Source organism: Bacillus rossius (assembly GCF_032445375.1).
Source record: "Bacillus rossius redtenbacheri isolate Brsri chromosome 9 unlocalized genomic scaffold, Brsri_v3 Brsri_v3_scf9_2, whole genome shotgun sequence".
Lineage (NCBI taxonomy): Eukaryota > Metazoa > Arthropoda > Insecta > Phasmatodea > Bacillidae > Bacillus > Bacillus rossius.
In genome coordinates, this window is record NW_026962013.1 from 11,981,412 (window position 1) to 12,001,060 (window position 19,649).

Consider the following 19,649-nt stretch of genomic DNA (forward strand, 5'->3'; position numbering starts at 1 on the left):
GATAAAGCATCTACTCCGCTGCCCACCCCCACAAGTACCGCTAACCATAAGACCCGGCCGCCAATCTTCAGGCCAGACCCGAGCCAAACGGGCCTGGCCACACCTGCAGATGATCATCATCATCATCATCACCACCAACAAAACAACGACACCACTACACATCACCACCAGCCTCCAAGGACTTATTTGTCGGAAGGGGCCCAGTTCCGGGTATTGTAACATATTGTAAATACTTAATTGTTCTTTTGTATGTATCATCTGTTTCCCTTCACTGAATTATCTGTACTTGCTAACTCAAATAAAATTGAGTCTTTTTTTTTTGGCGGGGCGGACCCCCTGGGGGATTCCCCCATAAAAAAAAAAATGAAAACCTCTTTTCCGTTCTGTGGGAGCGTCTGAACGTGACACGCCACGGAGATCTCTGGCTGCACGCCCTCCGCGGGGGCCACCGGGGTGGTACCTGGTTGGGCGCGAAACTTCTGTTCGCGCCTTTAAAACTTTGTGGGATTGCTTCCAAGGAAGATTGTTTTCACGGAACAGAAAAAGATGTCGCGGGTCAAGGCCATGTCTGGCGAATATGGAGGCTTATCACAGCGCTGTTTTTTTTTTTTTTTTTTTTTACCAAAAATGTATGAACACGCAATTAAGTGTGAGCAGGTGCATTATTGGGATGCAAAGGCCATGAATTGTTTCGCCATGAATTGTTTCGCCACGAATCTCAGCGTTTTTTTTTTCCAGATCGCTTCATGCAAAATGAAAAATATTTAAACTAATAAAAACAATTATTTATTGAATTTTTTTTAACAAATAAAAAATCGCTGATGGTGCCAACACAAATGTAACTTTTTTGATAGCTAACAAACTAAACATCTGATTTGGCTATCAATGTACACATACTTTTCAGACATGTTTTTCCAATACAACAACGAAAAAATTGCGTGGGTATTTTCAAAAAGTAACGGGAATTTTGTGATCTCCCAAGTTGTATTAGTCATATTCACGCAATTTTTTCGTGTAATCATGATATTTTGTATGAATAGGTTTTCTTTATAATTGAATTTTTTTAAAAAATACTGTCACCCTGAAATTTCAGGGAACAGTAGAAATTCGACGTTTATACACATTATTTTAAGTAATGATTTTGCTTGAGAAATGAAAACTGAATAATTTTATTTTTTTTATTTTTTATTGATTGTTTTAATTCCTTTGTTCTTAATTCAATGCCTGTTGGATCTTAGTTAAAACATGTCATAAATACATATGTACACATTAATGTTATTCAGCAAATGGAACACGCGTGTCAAATTTGTGTGCAAGACAATACGTACAGTAACACTGTGCGAACCGGTATTAATGCACAAAACAAAAAAACAGGTTAGGGGAGGACCTAAGTGTGTCTCAGGCCAAACCCCGATTTTTTTCCTAACCTAAATTAAAACTAAGTGTGTTTGGGAGGGGTCTGGGTTAGGGAAAGACTCTAAGTGCGTCTCAGGCCGAAGTCTATACGCTCTAATCATGCAGGGTTCAAGTCATGCATCATGTGCTAGGAGGGGAATTGGCCAGCCATGGCAGCGATTGGCGCCATGACTAACTCCCCTCACTGACTATTCTAGACTATAAACCAGATATAAGTTGGGCCCAGGTAAAACCTGCATAGACACAGTGAAAACCCTGGGCACTTACATGCGGGATGCAAAATTTCATGCATCATTGGCAAGCAGGTTGGTTACAGGAAACAGAAGGATGGTTCCGGAAGAAGAGTTGGACAGCGAGTAGAAAAGAGTCTACCATGCGGGGGGGGGGGGGGGGGGTTGGGGGGCTTGCACATTGCTGTGCGCATTGGTTTGGGAGGCACTGGTTGTTTCGGGGGCGACTTTAGTCGTTTCCCGCCAGGCTGCCAGCCAGCCATTGGCCGAACCCCCTCTTTTTTTTTTTTAAACCCGGAAGAGAGGAGTTCGGACCGCACAGAAAACGCCCGCTGGCAAGCGTCCCTGAACGAGGGCCGGGATGAACTTGTGTTAGTTCTCCGGAAGGCCGCCGATGCGAGGGGAGGCGCTGTCGCGGCGCGGTTACAGCTCCTGATCCGAGTGGGCGGCAGCTAAACAATGGCGGGGCTCGCCAGAAGTACCGGATGTGCGTAATTAAACTCCGCACGTCCCCGCTCGCTGCGCGCGCGGTCCAACAACCCCTCCCTCCCCTTTCCCTGGGCACATTCGCGCGGGTGTCGCCAGCTGCGGGCACGGTTCAAATTCAAATTCAAAAAGTATTTTATTATGTCTTTTTCATACATTAGCACTTTTACATGATACACTCGACATGCCAGCACTCTGTGCTCTTTCGCCAAAAAAATTATATACAATTTAAAAGGTGAACATTGGTTTTACATATTATATACAGATGAACAGAAGTTTCAATTGATTGTCTTTGAAGAAAGCACGGTTCGGAACCGGGAAAACCCGTACTTTTGATATATCAAAAAAGAACCGGGAATATAAAATCGAGCTAAGGTTACTTTCATTTAAATATTCTCCTAAGCATGTTGTTGTTGCGCAAATGTTCTTTAAATATATATTTTTTTTTAGTTTGTTTTGAAAAGAATTTTTTTAAGTTAATACTTCTGTGGTTTTACATGCGTTGAAACAATTATTTGTTTAATTTTTTTCTCTCCAACGTTAAAGATTGAGAGTAAGACTGAGAATAAAGTGATATTGTTAACGTCAGTAGATATTTTTTGCAATAAAAAATTGTAACAATTTTTTTTTACTTTTTTACTAAAACTTGTTTAATCGTTCAAAACTAACTATTACTTACTACTTCAATCACCGATTGCTGCACCATAAATTAAAAAATATATACCTATATATCTACCTAGTACCGAAAGTACTGGAAATTCTCGGTTCCACGGAATACCAGTACCGAAATTCCTTGTCCTGAAAATCGATTACGGTTCCGAATACCCCAGATGCGAGCAGTCCGGGCCCGAGCCCCTGGCAACGGACGTCCGCGCCTTAATTTGGTTGAAAGGCCGTGTTGTGTGCAGGGGCGTAGCCAGGGGGGGGGGGTTTTAGGGGTTCTAACCCCCCCCTTAGCACCAAATCTTTAATTAATTTCTTACTCATCACTCAAACAAATTTCATATTAAAATTAATAAAATTTTTACCATTACAATATTTAAATTTAAGCACCGAAAACTGCTAAAATAGCACTATTTTACACCTTAAAATCCAAATTTTTCCGGGGGAGGACCCCCGGACCCCCCGCTTTAATACGGGGGGAGGGGGGCCATGCTTCTTAACACCCCCCATACGCAAATCCTGGCTACGCCACTGGTTGTGTGATCTGTTCTCGGAAGTTGTTCCATTGGCGTGCGCGTCCTGTTTTATCAACAGTGTACTGCAAACAACTTCACGCGATGCTTCGAAGGTGACAGTTGTGAAATGGGTACCACCTGTTCTACCGTCGAGAGCTGTCCAATTCGAATACTCAAGTGTTCATCTCGCAAGCCCACCAGAGTGAAATCGCACAATGAGCAATCTCTCAGAAACAAAATGGCGTAGGTGGATTCTTTCACGTATGGGCGAACTGGGGTTGTTTATCGGTTGCGTGGGAGAGCAGAAATGGCGCGTCGCATCTGCTTGATAACTAACTTACTCGCAATGGAAGATCTCGCATTGTTGTACAAAGTGACGGATACAGGAATTTTCTCGGGTGAGGGATGAAAGGGGGTTTTTGAAAAAGAAAATAGAAAAAATGGGTCCGTGTACTTAAATAATAAAAAGATTGGAGTGAGTGCTATTATAAAAACAGTTGGTAAAGTATAAATTCAATAAAATTTAAAAAAAAGAAGTAAATTGTCAGAATTCATTATTAATACAACCATGTGTTTAAAATTAATTATTTAAATTATTAAAATAATTGAGATAAATAATGAAAATCATTAATTATGCTGATTGTTTATTCTAATTTATTAATTATAATTATGTATTAAATAATACGGTAATAATTTATAATGTAAATAAATTAGATACATTCGGGAACGTAATCTCACTTATATAAATAAACATGAAAATACTTGAAGTTTATAGACACAATTTCTATCACTAATATTTACAATAAATAAATGTTTTTATATAAGATTTAAAAGCACATACGTAATTTTTATTTGTATGATTTTTTTATCGTGTGAAATTTTCGTTGCGCGCGCGCATCGTAAAAATCCACTCTTCATCATTTTCATAATGCGCCTAAAGAACGATATATTCAAAAAATTAAAATTTTCACTAGTATACTAAAAAAAGTATCATTACTATTGACATTAACGCACTGACATATGGGTCTGACAGTAGTAGCCACAGACAATGTGGCTTCTGATTTTGACACAAGTTACATACCGTCTTCACTGATATTTTGCAAAAAAAAATTTCATAACTAACGTCCGTAACTGGTTGTACATTTCTTTAACCAAATCGTGGAAAATGCTTGATGACGAAGCACTTTGTGCACTGGGGGTCTGGACATAAATTAATATGCTATTTTGAAACTACAATTTATGTACCTGCAAATTTGCCGTTGTTATTCTGAGAGGGGCCTGAATTCACGCCATTGTAACTTGAACAGGCAGTTTCGACACGCCCCGCAGGAAAAGAATACAATAATAACGTCACAAAATTCTCAAATGACACACTCACACGCAAACCGGTTGGGAGGTGAAATGTGGCGGCAGTCGATGGACAACCGACGCATCTGTGCGCGGGTCAGTGAAGTTCATCCTGGTAGCAGATAATAAAGTGATTTGTTTAAATCTCTATATCTGTGATTTTACATTCCTTCAAAAAAAATCCAATGCCTGGCTCACATGTGTCGATACTCTAAGATTGTGAGCAGATGCTAACGTCTCAATAAACAGTGGTCATTTTTAGAGACATGTAAAATTCGCGATTTCAAATCCCTAAAGGATAGACTCCATGATCCTCTATGCACTCGTGCAAATTACATCTGCTGATTGGTTACCGACTCGTAACACCTGTTGACTGGAATGATCGGTATTCGCTAATTCTTCTGTTAAAATTTTTTCCTTCAGATAAACTGTGGCCCAATCACTGAAGCAAAATAATGTCAAAAGTATTTGGACTCTATCCTATCACGAAATGAATCCGCGAATTTTACAGGTCTCTAGTAATTTTTTTCCCCTCCCGTTTCCTAAACACATGTCGTTTCTGTGTGCGAGTTTTTTTTTTTTTAATAATACTAATGCTCGGTGGCCGTTTTCGCTAACGCCCCACGGTCGTTTATATCGAGGGTCACGGGTTCGATTCCAACAATCATGAACATTGAGACTGTTCTCGAATGGTTGGCCACCCACCATAATATTGGTGTGCCGTAAAACCCTTTTAAACAAGCAAACAAAAAAATGTACACGCGAGCTTCATGATGGATACGCGACGAGGTGGGATCCAGGGCTTACAACTCGTGTGAACTGGCCAACAGGCAGTCGAGATGTTGGTGAAGGGTGAAGTTATCCTAATTGCAGGACGCAAATCTCGAGTCTGTTACTGACAGAATTAATTGGAAACCAAACGAATTAATGCGATACGCACCGATCACATTTACAGTTATCTTTGAAAGATTTGTGCAATGGGAGTGCTTGACTTGATGTAATCTTTTAGACATACGCCATTGCTAAGCACATGTATGTCTATAGAAGAAAACTAAAAAAAATACCCAAAAGACAAAAACACAAATTAAGCAAAAAATTGCTGTTGTTAACAGGATATAAACACCAAGTAATATTCCATAACAGGAATATGGTCAACAAACAAAGAAAAACAGATAGAAAAATGGATTAAGAGAACGAAAAAAGCCTCACAAATGAATGAAGAAATTTTTTGATTAATTTTGTGTTTTTTTTTGGGTATTTTTTAGTTTTCTTCTACAGACATACATGTGCTTAGCAATGGCGTTTGTCCAAAAGCTTACATCAAGGCACATTTACAGGATTCAGAATTTCTTGATGTGAAACATCTCAGCTCTCGGTGTACGGCATTCGGTACGAGTCATTTCGTGAATGGAATGGAAATGTTTAACCACGGTGCTGCCATCTGTGGTGGATGGTGTGAACCATTGTTAACAAATCCTAAGGGAAAATTAATTTTATTAAATGTTTGATGAATTTTTAACAAATTGGGCAGTAATTAAAAAAAAATCCGTAGTCGAAAACAGCTCCAAAGCCGGTGTTTAGTTTTTTTTTTCAAGTACTTTTTTTTCTCGCCTTTATCGGAGTCTCTTAATTGTACAGTTTAAAGTTACATTCTGTTGATCATGTGTTTCAGTAGTTGACGTAGCTGATCTATCAGCGAATTCCAGCGGCGGGTGAAGAAACTACGTGTGATTCGCGACAAGAAAACAATTTCCGTATATTTATAACGTTCGCAATTATTTCTAGGAATTCTACGTTAAATTTCTGGTCCCGAGTTTCGTATTATAGGTGTATCTGCAACACGAGAACACATGAATGTTGCTGGTTACCGAGGCTAGATGTGTTACACATCACTGGCGAGTACTGAAGGACTAGCTCACACATTTTTTTGTTTACAAGTTGGTAAAGGTTTTAAAAGTTGTAACTTACATTGGAAATTGTAAGGGGGGGGGGGGGGGCGGTCACAACCACATGCTTGGCCCTCCGGGGAACCACACATAACTTAGAAACACGCAACTTATAACAGTCATAACTTAGAAGCTTCGAAAAAAATCCATGTAACTTAGAACTGTCATAGGTTAGAACGATCATAACTTAGAAACACGCAACGCAGGACCACACAACTTAGAAACGTCGTAACGTAGAAAGTCACAACTTAGAAACACGTCAACTTAGAAACACACAACGCCGAACCACATAACGTTAGAACTATCATATCATTGGAAACACAACTTAGAACAGGCATAACTTATAAGATTCTATCTTGTGTGTTTCTAAGTTGTGTGTTTCTAAGTTGTGTGCTTCTAAGTTGTGACAGCACCCCGGCCCTCCAGACGCCTTCAGACGGCACGGGCGCCGACGCCCCACGGCGCCGATAGTCGTCACCGACGCATCGGGACTCGGCCCACGCACGTCCTTGTTCGGCTGCTGCCAGCCCGGGCGGGCGCGCCACGGTAAGCCCCAACAATAGACATTACGCAAAAAAAAAAAAGTAAGGACAAAATAATGTATACGTGGAGTCCACGCACGACAGAAGTGCAACTTATTTCTTGTAATATAATATAAATCTCTTTGGCTGAGGCCACAGATAAAAAAATAAATAATACATGCAAGTATGGGCAATTGTGCTATTGCGCAAGTATTCAAGTGTGCAAGTGTGTTGCGTCATTTCTACTACTCCCCCTGCCGTCTCCACGACTACCGGTTCCCCCAGCACGTTCCTAACTATTCCCCTCCTATCCCGTGTCCCCCCACCATTCACCCTAATGATTCCCTTCATGCGATCGGAATTTACGTAATGCTCGAAAAATTGTAGCTCCCTCAGCAAAGAAGTTTCACATTTAAAGTTAAAGCAGAGATTATTTTTACCAAATGCCCGTTACTCAAGATGCAAAAACGAATTTTGAATTTCGGCTTGCGTTTCCGCTTTCCTAATTTTGAAGTTTTCCGAAAATCATTGATGACGCAGACGTTATGTGCATACACGCCTACGATAAATAGCTATCTATGTGTGTGTGTATATATATATATATATATATATATATATATATATGCGCGTCATGCTTTTACTTGTTAAACTTTCACACAGTGAAAGCAAATAACACTTTTTAACTCAAAATGATTGTGTTACGTGTTTTCAAATTAAAGTGCGTTATTAAAATAAGCCCGGAGATAAATTTTGTTTTCAATTTTTTGCAATTTCAAATTGTAGCGTTGGGGAGGTATTGCGACTTTGTTCTGTAAAAACGAACGTGATTTTCTTGCATTGGCTGTGTGTTGGTCGTGCGTAGTTCCTTACGTAGTTCATAAACACGGTCTAAGAGTTAGATTCACAACCCACACGACTCAACATCCACGTAGGTACGTAAGTGTGAATATCGTGCATGCACTTCCTTTCCTTTACAGTTGCAACCAGTGATTGCAGAAACCATTTTTAAATCATTAGATTTTTTGCCTTTTCATTAAAAATAAATAACAATAAACTGAAATAATTTTTATTTAAAAACATTGATTGGCCGTATCTTTCTGCATTATTAATTAAATATTTAAGGCTTTCGGGGGAAAGTGATTTAAATGCAAGAAAGTATTTGTGGAAAAAAAAACTGATCAGTAACTCAAGTTTCTAGCAAAACTTTAATGAAATAGCTTGTTGTGGTAGGCAAATAAGAAAGAGTACACTGCAATAGCAATTTTGTTTCTCGGTCACTTTTCATGGGATGAAAAACGTAATTACAAATTGTTGCTTGAGCAGTTAGATATCTTCGCCCCGAAACTCTTTATTTGTAATTTTTTTATGTAAAGGTTGTTATATGTGACCATTTTTATTGTAATATAATCAGTGGCGGTCCCAGTTTTTGCAGGGCCCTGGGCCATTTAATTTTGTGGGACCGTAATAGAGCGACCCTACCGGGGAATAGTCCCATGAGAAAATGGCCCGGGAAATTTGAAAAATAAACTCTTTGGAACAACTTTTAAGCTAAACAATTTTGACTATGGTTTTGCTTATTGACCTTAAATTTTGATATTCTTTCCTAACATATTACTCTTGGGTTGATTTTATAAGAACGCTAACGATCAAATTCTGATGAAATCACATTACATTAGGCATTGAAAATCTTTAAACGTTCCTTTTAGTCGCTGAGGTCATGATATCGACCACCATCTTAGGTGATGTCACGTCCGTCATCTTGAAAATCCGTAATTATTATAAGAAAAAAATTAAAAATTTATACAAAAATAATTAATAAAATTTTAATAAAAAACACATCATGGAATCCTCAGTTTGAACATGAGGGCAAAAAACAAATGGCGACGGATCCTTCCTCCACGGAAGCCATCGGCAGTCTAACCTGCAAACACTAATGACAAGGTAGATATGCCAGCCAGTATGATGTCAAGACAGCCATCTTGGATCAGCCATCTTGTTTTCGATACTCACTACCAGGAGCGCTAGTGTCACGTAGTACACATGCCATCTGCTAGAGTGTGATACCTCCATTTTAGTTTAATTTTTGCCCGCTAGAGTGCAGTATTATTTATTACTTTGACGTAGGCCATCTTGGGTGCCATTTTGAAAATCTGCAATTTGTTAGCAAGATATTCGGGGAAAATTCCAAAAATCATCAGAAATACCGTTTATTAAATAGCGATTGATTCGGTTGATTCAAGTTCTTGGTTGGCTTCTTGTTCGATCCAAATAGGCACCCGCTAAGATCGGATTTTACGAAAATCAGCTCCCAAGGGGAGTTGAGGGGGCGTCAAAGATAAAACAAAATTCCCGTTTATCAAGTACCTATATGCCTTACAGACTTTAAACTGGGAAGGGATGTTCCTGATATTACAAAGGTCTCAACTTGGTACGACCCCCCCCCCCCCCCTTGGTCACCCTAGGAGGGGGGGTTGTTGATGTGGGTAACATATAAATAGTAAAAAAAAGCTTCCGTTCGTTTGTTTCTTATACAAATCGAGGAAGGTCATTGTATACGTGAGATTTCGGAAAACTATTTCCATCCTCCATTCTCGCACCACATGAAGAAGAATTTCGGGGTGAATAATGTCTAATGTCTCATGAGATTTCGAAAAAAAAAAAAAAAAAAAAAAAAGAAGAAAAAAAGAAAAAAAAAATCCCCATCGCACTAAAAGAAGATTACTTTGATGGTTTAGGGCACCGCCGATCCAGGTATGTCAGCTAGTAACTATATATAACTACGAATTCCCTTTTACCCCATGACAAACCTTTTCAATTTAAAAGAGTGAAGTTTCAGTCAAAGAAACAATTTTTTTAAATTACGATTAATAGGTCACATGGGTAAACATTGGATGCGTACGTGTATATATGGACACAACGTGATTTTTCCAAGGCCAACTTAGTAAATGTTGCTGTCTGTCGAAGTAGCGACCAAATATAATTTTAGATAAAACAGTTAAAATATATGTTGATTATAATTTCTGGGGCATTATATATTTCAATTGATTTTAAAAAAGTTCATATTTGTGTAAAAAAATAACTTATTAAACAGTTTAATTTATTAGTACGTGTTTTAAATCTTTGTATGATACTAGCTTTGTTCGTAGTATCCAAAATTAACAACCTAATCAAAACAAATTAACAAAGGTGTGAGAGAATCCCATTTGAATGCTGTGCATTTGAAAACGAAGGTGGGTCATCATTCAGGAACGAATTCGGACACACAACCTTGAAATAAAGGAATAAAAACTTATTAAATCTATTGAGCAAAGTGTTTTGTCTGTTCTAGGTGGAGTCCATAAAGTAAAAATATATATATATATATATTCACTTAAAACCAAATTACGTAAAGATAAAAGTAAAAAAAAAAAAAGAAAACTCGGTGTTGAAATAGATTTGCCTCTTGTAGTTATTAACGTCGCCACTTGTAGCGCTGTCAAGTGATGTTAGAGGTAATTCACATCAATTAAAAAAAAATCTATATGTACTCTTGATAAAATTTAAAACACTAGTACGTTGCATAAATAGTACATTTTAACGTTTTTCTGCATTTATAAAAGCGAAGAAACAATAGTGTAAGCCAAACAAAATAACTACGTTGTAAGGTTTATGCTGCTCTCTAGCGAGGTACACAGGAACTAAATGAATTCAGTGAACTGTACTTACAATGTAGATGGCAGCACACGGTATAGCGTTATGAAAGAAAGTACTCATTCCGGTCATGTTCGAATCTTTGAATTGGTCTCGCCAGAACGTTATAAATTTGAGGTTTGGTTGATATCAGTTTGAATGCATTCATTCTGAATGCAGCTAAAAATGTTGAGGAAAAGCGATATGGTGAGAGGTATTTTTTATGGATCAAAGCTTATTCATGGGGGGAAAAGGGGTCCATGGTGCAATACAATAATAAATAAAAACAAACGAACAAATATAATATATTAATTTATTTTTAAAATAAAACTTCGTGAGGATTAGTTACAAGTTTTCTAACTACAGCCACGGCTCTTTTGTTCCACTTCGAAAAAAAAGGGGGTAGGGGGCAGTTGCATCCCGCTGTTTCCTTTCAAATTCTTACTTTTATTTGTGAGATTGATTTTTTTTAAGGATATGTGAGGAGGGGAATATATCACTCCATCACCAAGGGCCGAATCATTTATTTCATTACCAATATCTAATTAGTTTAATTGCCACAAGTAAATATTTAAACTATTAAAAATAAATGCCTAATGACTTTGTAATGTGATAAATTCAATCTTCATATTATAAATTTTTTATACCAAATAAGAAAAAAAAAATTTGTGAAATAAGTATTATTGGCATATACAATATAATGACGATAATTGTCCAATTTGTCAACAAAATATATTAATCTTAATATGTCTTCAGAATAGTTAGGACAGCATAAACAGTAAAATAATCATCAATCTATATAAATAAAAATGTAAATGTTAGTTTGTACAAAAAAGTTAATCTGAGAAAGTTCTTCACCGATTGCTTTGAAATTTTGTCACAACGTTGCATTCGCATGTTTTTTTTTAAATTACTTATGTCACGACTGTGACAGGTAACGACATAGATAAAACTATAGATATAATTGTGTGCTATATCTTTTCTCTCTTTTCCAGACTCTTTAACCAGACTGAGCCATAGCAAGCGTGGCTGGTACGGTTAGTATCTAATAAATTAAAGAATTGAGAACAGTTTAACAGTTGGTATCTAAAACATCACGAAAATAAAACTGTTAGGTTGTTATTTAATTAAAAAGAACAAACCCAACCATAATTTAAAATATATGGATGGTATGTGAGCGTGCGTAGGGGGAGGGATGAGGGAAATGTACTTACCCCCTTTCCAAAATTAAAAAAAAAACAACAAAAAAACTCACCAACTAATGGAAAGAATCTGAAAGCAAACAGTGGGCAAAGTGGTTCCCCTCTCCCTCACCCACACACCATCTCTTTAGAAATGAAATTCTGTGTACGCTTCTAGGTATGATGTTATCTTTAAACTACAGAAAGTAATTTTTTTTTTTGAATTGGACATAATGTTCATGTCGCTACTGTGAGCCGGTGGTTCTCCCTGGAGAAGCAGCTGTTTCCACTACAAATGTATTCCAAGTGCTGCTTTTTCTAAACGTTTTATCTACCATCCTAGGGCCATGCACATTTCGCGAAAAGATTCTAAGAGTAGCTGAAAGTTAAAGCACTGTAGCAACGTCTGTGTTTCGTGATTGGGTGAATTTCTTTCAGATGCATGTTCAGTGTTACAACACCAGTCACAGTAATTCAATGCTGAGTGGCTCGGTGATATAAGGCAACGACTTCTCTCGCAGACGGCCGCCAATCACAAGGAATAAACCGATTTTGATGTCATGTAAACCCATTCCCCTCTTACTAAGACGGGGGGTCCGGGGGTCCTCCACCGGAAAATTTTGATTTTAAAAGTGCAAAATAGCGCTTTTTAAGCAGTTTTTGTATCTAAGCATTGGATACATCGATGTTAAAATTATTATTGTCTAGAATGTTGGGGGAAGGGGGGGGGGGACAATCCCCTCCACCCAAAAAGTTCAAGGGGACACGTCCCCCCTGCCCCCCCCCCCCCACCGGCCCCGGTTCCTACGCCCTTGTCGCTCGGGCGTCCACTTGGTTGCCTATAGGTAGGGGCAGGCGTTATTCGCGAAAAAATCTGAACGCTTAATAGACTGCAACCGGTTCCTACGCCCTTGTCGCTCGGGCATCCACTTGGTTGCCTATAGGTAGGGGCAGGCGTTATTCGCGAAAAAATCTGAACGCTTAATAGACTGCAACAAGGTATACCCGAACCTGTGGTTTATTCCTCGCGATTGGCGGCCGTCTGCGAGAGAAGTCGTTGCCTTATTTGACCGAGCCATTCAGGACGCGTTTGCTTTCGCACTGAATCACTGTGATTGGTGTTGTTACAATCGATATGTATCTGGGAGAAACTCACCCAATCACGAAACACAGACGATGCTACAGTGTTTTAACTTTCTGCTAGTCTCGAAATGTATTCGCGAAATACAGGTGTCCCTACCGATAGGCTATAGCGAACGCGCGAGCTGCCGTGACCTGACGCGCGCGCAGTACCTAGTTCGTAAAGTCGTCGCTAGATAGCAGCGCGGGCGCCCTCTCCTGCCGGACCGGTCCCCCTGATCAACATCTCAAGGGGGGGCGGCGACCAGTGCTCGACCGCGTGGCGCGCCGGACGGATGCTCGAGTGGCCGTGTGCGGTCCCCGTCGACTGGGACCTGGACGTGAACCTGGAGCTGACGACTGGCAAGGGCGTCGTGGTGGCGGGCGGGGCGGGACGGGCCAAGCTGCACCGCTACCTGTCCGAGGGACACCACCCCAACAACAACAACAACAGCCAGCAGGGGCCGCCGCATCATGAGGGGACACTTACGCCGGTCCTGCCGCCTAGGAGGTCAGCCACCATGACCTTCCACAGGTTCGTGGTCTTCCGCGTCCTATTCCTGCTCCGCGCCCCCGTTCCCCCGGGTGTCGGGCGTATTTCTTAAACCATTGTTGCCTTTCCTTACTTCACTGGTTGGTGACGTAGCTACTTGCAGAAGTATGCATGGATAGAAACACCTGTATTTCGCGATTTCATTACATGTCAAGGTATTTCACAAAACACTGTAGCTTTTTCTAAGAGTCATGGCAAATTGTGAGGGTGCACCGACCTCAGCCAATAACCACATGAGAAAAGCTACAGTATTTTGTGAAATACCTTGACACGAAATTTATTCGCGAAATACAGGTGTCCCGATCCATGGATGTTCAGCAGTAAAGTAACAGTAATTTTCTTACTGGCACAGCTAAGGGCGGAAAAAAAAAAAAAATGAAATACACCTGACCAACAATAGCCAATAACAAAACAAATTGTTGCAAAATATCAACACGTGGTGTCGAAGTGTAACAAATTTTTTTTTTCCGTTAGAGACGGTTGTATTTCACGGGAATTTGTGAGAGTGTGCTAGACTTCAAAACAACGCATTCAATTTGGCAGCACATCTTCCATCATTTAGAATGGGCCAATGAAAATACGTTTGCTGTAACACATACGTAACGTCTGTGGTACGCTTGAAAAAAAAAAAAAAAAAACACGGGAGCAAGAACGAGTGTTTCGGGTAATGTCTTGGTACGGATCGTTTTCCGGACACAGAAACTATCTTTAGAGATGAGGTCATGAATATTTCTACTGACACTGGCTGTGACTGGCGAACAAGCCTCATCCCGCATTTGAATGGACCAATAATAAACCAGCTGTTGCATTGCGTCAATCTGTGATTCGCCTATGTTAAACTACTTATTGTTTAAAAAAAATATTTAGTTGAACCGCGAGAGTTGAAAGGTTTTTAATCTTGACGCTTAACATTTTCCCGATAGAACATTTTTTTTTCTCGCTACTATGTTTTGCACTAAGATATTCTGAAATACACTGTAGGGAACTCCTTTCGCCGATCAGACCTAAAATTCGAAAAAAACTTTGTGAGTTTGATCAAAGTGAATCGAAGCCTGTCAATCAAATTTTATTGCGATAAAGCAGCATCTCTATGGTGTAACAAATCTTTTCTTTTGTTTCAGTATACGATAAATTATATATAAATAATGTATTTTAATATTCTAACTGAATGAAACAGCCGTGTACAAGTTGTCCTACAAAACAACACTCTTCTTGCTTATTAACTTTATATTGTTGTTTTTTTTAAATTGTTTTTTGTGGTCTTATTCCAAGGAGAATAACTCTTGTGGGACGTAAACCATTCTCGTGACATTTGGTATCGTGTTTTAATTTTTCTGCCCGGCGTTCATTCCTCGTCGCAAACTGCAGGTGTGCCCGCGTGTACGGTCGCACGCCCGTGAAGCGCCATTTGACCGCTCGTTCGTGTGGTTCACGGTTGTGGAGTCTTCACACACGCGATGGACAGTTGACCCTGGACGACGAAGCCTTGACGAAAAACAGGCGTAGTCAAGCTTGTGCCGACACGGAGGAAAAAAAACTTGTTCGTAAATCACGTCGGTGTCATTCGCTTATTGGTTGCTACCACATTTTACCTTTTATCCCGGTTGTTTTTGAGTGCGTGTTCGTTGAAAACGTTTTGACATGGGCTTCTAATCCTTAGGGAAGCGCCAAACAATCGATATACAACAACAAGAGTCATTCAAATGTACAAGTTATTGGCCCAGCTTGACAAAAGGTAGAACCACGCGAATTTTTACTAGTCCCTAGATGTAAAAAATTTATTTGTATCTTAGTACACGTTGCACGACACATTTTCTCATCAACGCTCACAATATTCTGACCACGACGTTTTTTTTAAATGCTTTTCGTAAACAAGACGCCAGTCATATGGGTTATCTCAATCATTTTTTAAATCGCGTGTGTAAATCTGAAGATCTGCACATCGTATGTGTGCCCAGGTAAAACGGGGCCTTTAAAGTCTTGCCTTGTGTAACTTGTTACAAAAAATCCGACAGTTTCGCTGTTGGTATCCATTGCCCGACTGCCACTTGCAAAGGAACGCATGATACTGACATGAAAAAAAAAATCGACATATGGTTTCCCGTTCGGTGCAAGAATGAAAGGAATGAAAGAATGGAACGGGGGCTGACACTCAACAGAAGCCGGCTGTCCTAACCCGATGGACCGATCTGGCCACCCTGAAGACTGTTTGAGATGAGAACGGGTATGGAATGGATTCGGAGGGGGAAGTAGGTGTACTCAGAAAAAAAGAATTGGTTGTCTCCTTGTCTGTAAAGTCGGTTTACGGACGATAGTTTAACGTGACAACGTCATAACAAAACATTGATGAAATGATTGCATACTTTTATGAATAAAATTGAATCATTTTTATTCAATTATCACTATTTTGTATGGATAAAAAGGAGTGAAATGAAATCTACAATTGAATTGATAAATTTACTTTTATTTGCACTCATTAATTCAAATATGTTTATTAGTTTAACTATAACTTATATACATGTTTGCTATTCAACTTCTTCCAATCCGTGTTATTCTGTTAAGGATAGGACGATGATAGGAAAAGTAGGAAACGAATGGGAGTGTTTCAAGTTTAATGTGCCTCGAAAAAGTCAAATCGATGGTTGTTCCAATCGAGTGGTAGAGGGATAGATGCGGCTCAAGCGTACAATGAGCGTAACGGGACAATGTGCGTAACGGGACAATGAGTAATCCTTTTTCGTGCGTGCAGCCGGCGTTCATCGATTTATTAGACGTTGTCACGTCAAAATCCCACAGTCCACGGCAACGTCCGCCACATTTCCCATTCACGGAAATTTGACACCGTCGGGAATCCGAACCCCGGCCACCTTGGTGGATGGCAAGTGTTCTAACCAGTAAAACCACCGCGCCCATAAAGTTGTTTTTTTAAACAGAGCAAGAGTGGCAAAATGTTACGTGGGCCGTCTGCACAGATTCTGCGAACTGTAGTACTCGAGAGACGGGTCGCTTGACACCAGGACCCAGCGACGGCGACGGCCCTTGTGTTTCTATCGCACTAGTAACATGAAATGTTTTGTCATTAAACTGTAGAATATTTCTCGTAGTTATGACGTAAACGCAATTTATTGGGATTCAGTAAAGCTGAACTTATCGTTATTTCTTTATTTATTTCTATATGCTGAACTTACAAATAATTGAGCAAAAACATCATTGGAAATTTTGAGGTCCTGGTTGATTTAAATTCGTTGCTAAAAAGTTTTTTCATTCAGTTTTTCCCCCGTTTCTCTAAGGGATTGTGGTGAGGCACCTCTACAAAATATCAGAGCCCCGCAAATTCTAGGGCCACCACTGCTTAACACAGAGTGTACACACCTCCGGTGTTGCTTATCAGTTGTGCGGCGTGGTGGACCGGACATGGCGGCCGCTGCGGCTCGGGGCGACAAACCGCTGCCGGTCCGAGGCGCGCGTGTCAGGTCGAGGCCAGGGGTCGCCACCGCAGGGCATTCGCTCCAGGTCATCCACCTTCAAATAACTTTATGAAAATAAAATATTAACACATAGGTAGAGACCGGAAAAATTTGCGCATTCATTTCGTGATAGGCTGAAATTCAAACATGTGTATAATTCTGCTGGTTCTCTGGGCCAATGAGAGACTATCGACCAAAGAAGCGCCGAATCACAAGCTACCCAGTGGAGATGACTCACAATTTAGTAACCAATGAACACGCAGAGGATAATGGAGGCTATCCTAGAGGTCATTGAATCCGCGAATTTTTCCGGTCCCTACACATAGGACCATGTATAAGTTGCAGGCACTTTTCGCGAATAAATCAGAACGCCTGTTAGACTGAAACAATGTGTACCCGCACCAGCTGTTTCTTCCTTGTGATTGGTGACCGTCGGCGAAAGACCTCATTTGGCCGAGCCACTCAGGACGCGTTTGCTTCCGCACTGAATAGCTGTGATTGGTGGTTTAACAATCGACATGTGCCTGAAAGAAATTTGTCCAACCATGACACACAAACGATGCTACATTGTTTTAACTTTCAGCTAGTCTCAGAATCTTTTCGCGAAATATGCATGCCCCTATTTATAGCTATAGAGACCGGAAAAATTCGCGAATTCATTCGGCGATAAGCTAGAATTCAAATACATATACCTCTTAGATGATTTTGCTATTGGCTTACTGTTCATCTGGACGAATCTCAACCAGTTATAAACCCTAAACCAAAGAAGGATCGAATCACAGACAAACCAGCTGAGACGACTCACAAGTCAGCAGCCAATGAACTTGCGTTATTTGTCCGAGTGTACACGGGTATGGGCAGTCTCTCATGAAGGCCATCGAAACCGCGAATTTTTCCGGTCCCTACTTATAGCTATAAGGCAACTTAGAAGGGACTCGCTACTTCGATTACTTGACCCTAGGAAGGATATATCCCACACGTAAAAAAATCACCAACCCGGCTGGGAATCGAATCACGAATCTTTGTCTCGCCAGCTAAAGGCTCTCACCAATGACAAGTACATGAATTTTTATTTTTATTTTCGAGAGGGGATATTGTAAAACAAAACAATAGCGAGTTTTTCCGTACTCACCAGAGATGTGGAACATCTAACCTCGCTAACAATCAAAATTAACGTGTTCTCATGTTGCAAATACACTTACAATACGAAACTGGGGCCCGAAATTTAACGTAGGATTATTTAAGATAATTCCGAGCGTGTGATAAATGTACGAAAATTGTAACTACATTTCTCGACGCAATCACACGTAGTTTCCGCACCCGCCGCTAGAAGTCGCTGCCGGAGGAGCAGTTACCTTGACTAACTAATATTTCAATTTGGAAATATAAATTTTAGACTATATAATGAAACGGCTCCAATAAAGCGAAAAAGGCTTTAAAAAAATACTAAACCCCGGCTTTAGACCTGATATTCGACAAAGAATTTTATCAAAATACTGCCGATATTGTTAGAATTCACTAAACAGTTATTACTTTAAGATTTCCCTTTGTGTTTGTGAACTTTGGTTCGCGCCATCCGCCACAGATGGCAGCACCGTGGTTACACATTTCCGTTCCACTAGACTTGCGTTCCATTCACGAAATTACTCCTGCCAAATGCCGCCTACAGAGAAAAAAAAGATTTTTACACATAAAAAAAGGGGAAAAAATATATTTAAAACATGTAGGCCTATTACAAAAACTTACACTTCTGTTGACACTTTCACAACTGACATATGGGCTTACAGATGTAGCGGCTTCTCATACAGTTGAAGTTGTAGGTTTTAAAACAGCTCATTTTGCTTCACCTAAAATAGCGCACTGCCTTCAATTATATTTTGCAATTTTTTTTTAACAACTCTTGGGGGGGGGGGTGGATATTATATCCCCCCTCCCAACTCAACCCCCCCCCCCCTATTTTTTCCCCCGTTTCCGCTACTGGCTCTCATTACTGAGCCAACAGGTTGCACTATTATTTGCCGTGCTTCTTTGTCCAAAAAAAAAAATACGACAGTAATGTTTGCGTGACAGGGATCGTTCATGTTGGGGGGGGGGGGAGGGGGAGGGGGGGAGTCCTCGATTTACGACGTGCCTGAGAATAAACCGAGCTGTTGTTTTATGTAGCTGAACGGGAGGCGTGGGACTAATTCTCCGTTACAATTTATGGGCCACGATTTTGGAAATATTAATAGAATTAAAAAGAAAAAAAAAGTCCTGTTTAATGTAGATGGTGTTTTGTTCGTAATAACTGTAGTTGAACAGGCTTGGTTGCGAAAATTGTTGACAATAATACCTAGGTACTTGGTTGATTCTCTTCGATATTTGCGCTAAAAAATAAATGCTAACTCGGAATAAATTCATTAAGCTATGCTTGCTTGGTTATTTAAAAAAAATCAACAAGCAGTGAACATTAAAAACATGAATTATAACATGTGTAAACACAGTACTTAATGCTGTATCTCGGGCTGGATTTCAGTCAGGGAATATTGAATTTTTT

General features: G+C 39.9%; 1 protein-coding gene across 5 annotated transcripts in view; it reads left to right on the forward strand.

Annotated features, from left to right (window-relative positions):
* The window catches only part of LOC134543354 (rap1 GTPase-activating protein 1), a 612,076-nt gene that overhangs the window by 79,750 nt on the left and 512,677 nt on the right, over positions 1 to 19,649 (forward strand). The window contains exon 1 of one of the 5 annotated variants that reach the window (XM_063388339.1): positions 13,368 to 13,628. The exons of 2 other annotated variants lie outside the window; for them this stretch is intronic. In XM_063388339.1, coding sequence (XP_063244409.1) covers positions 13,390 to 13,628 — 239 coding nt within the window. In that variant the 5' untranslated portion in view covers positions 13,368 to 13,389. Of the gene's footprint in view, positions 1 to 13,367; positions 13,629 to 19,649 lie in introns of those variants that run through there. 2 more of the 5 variants (XM_063388337.1, XM_063388340.1) reach the window with 2 other exon arrangements.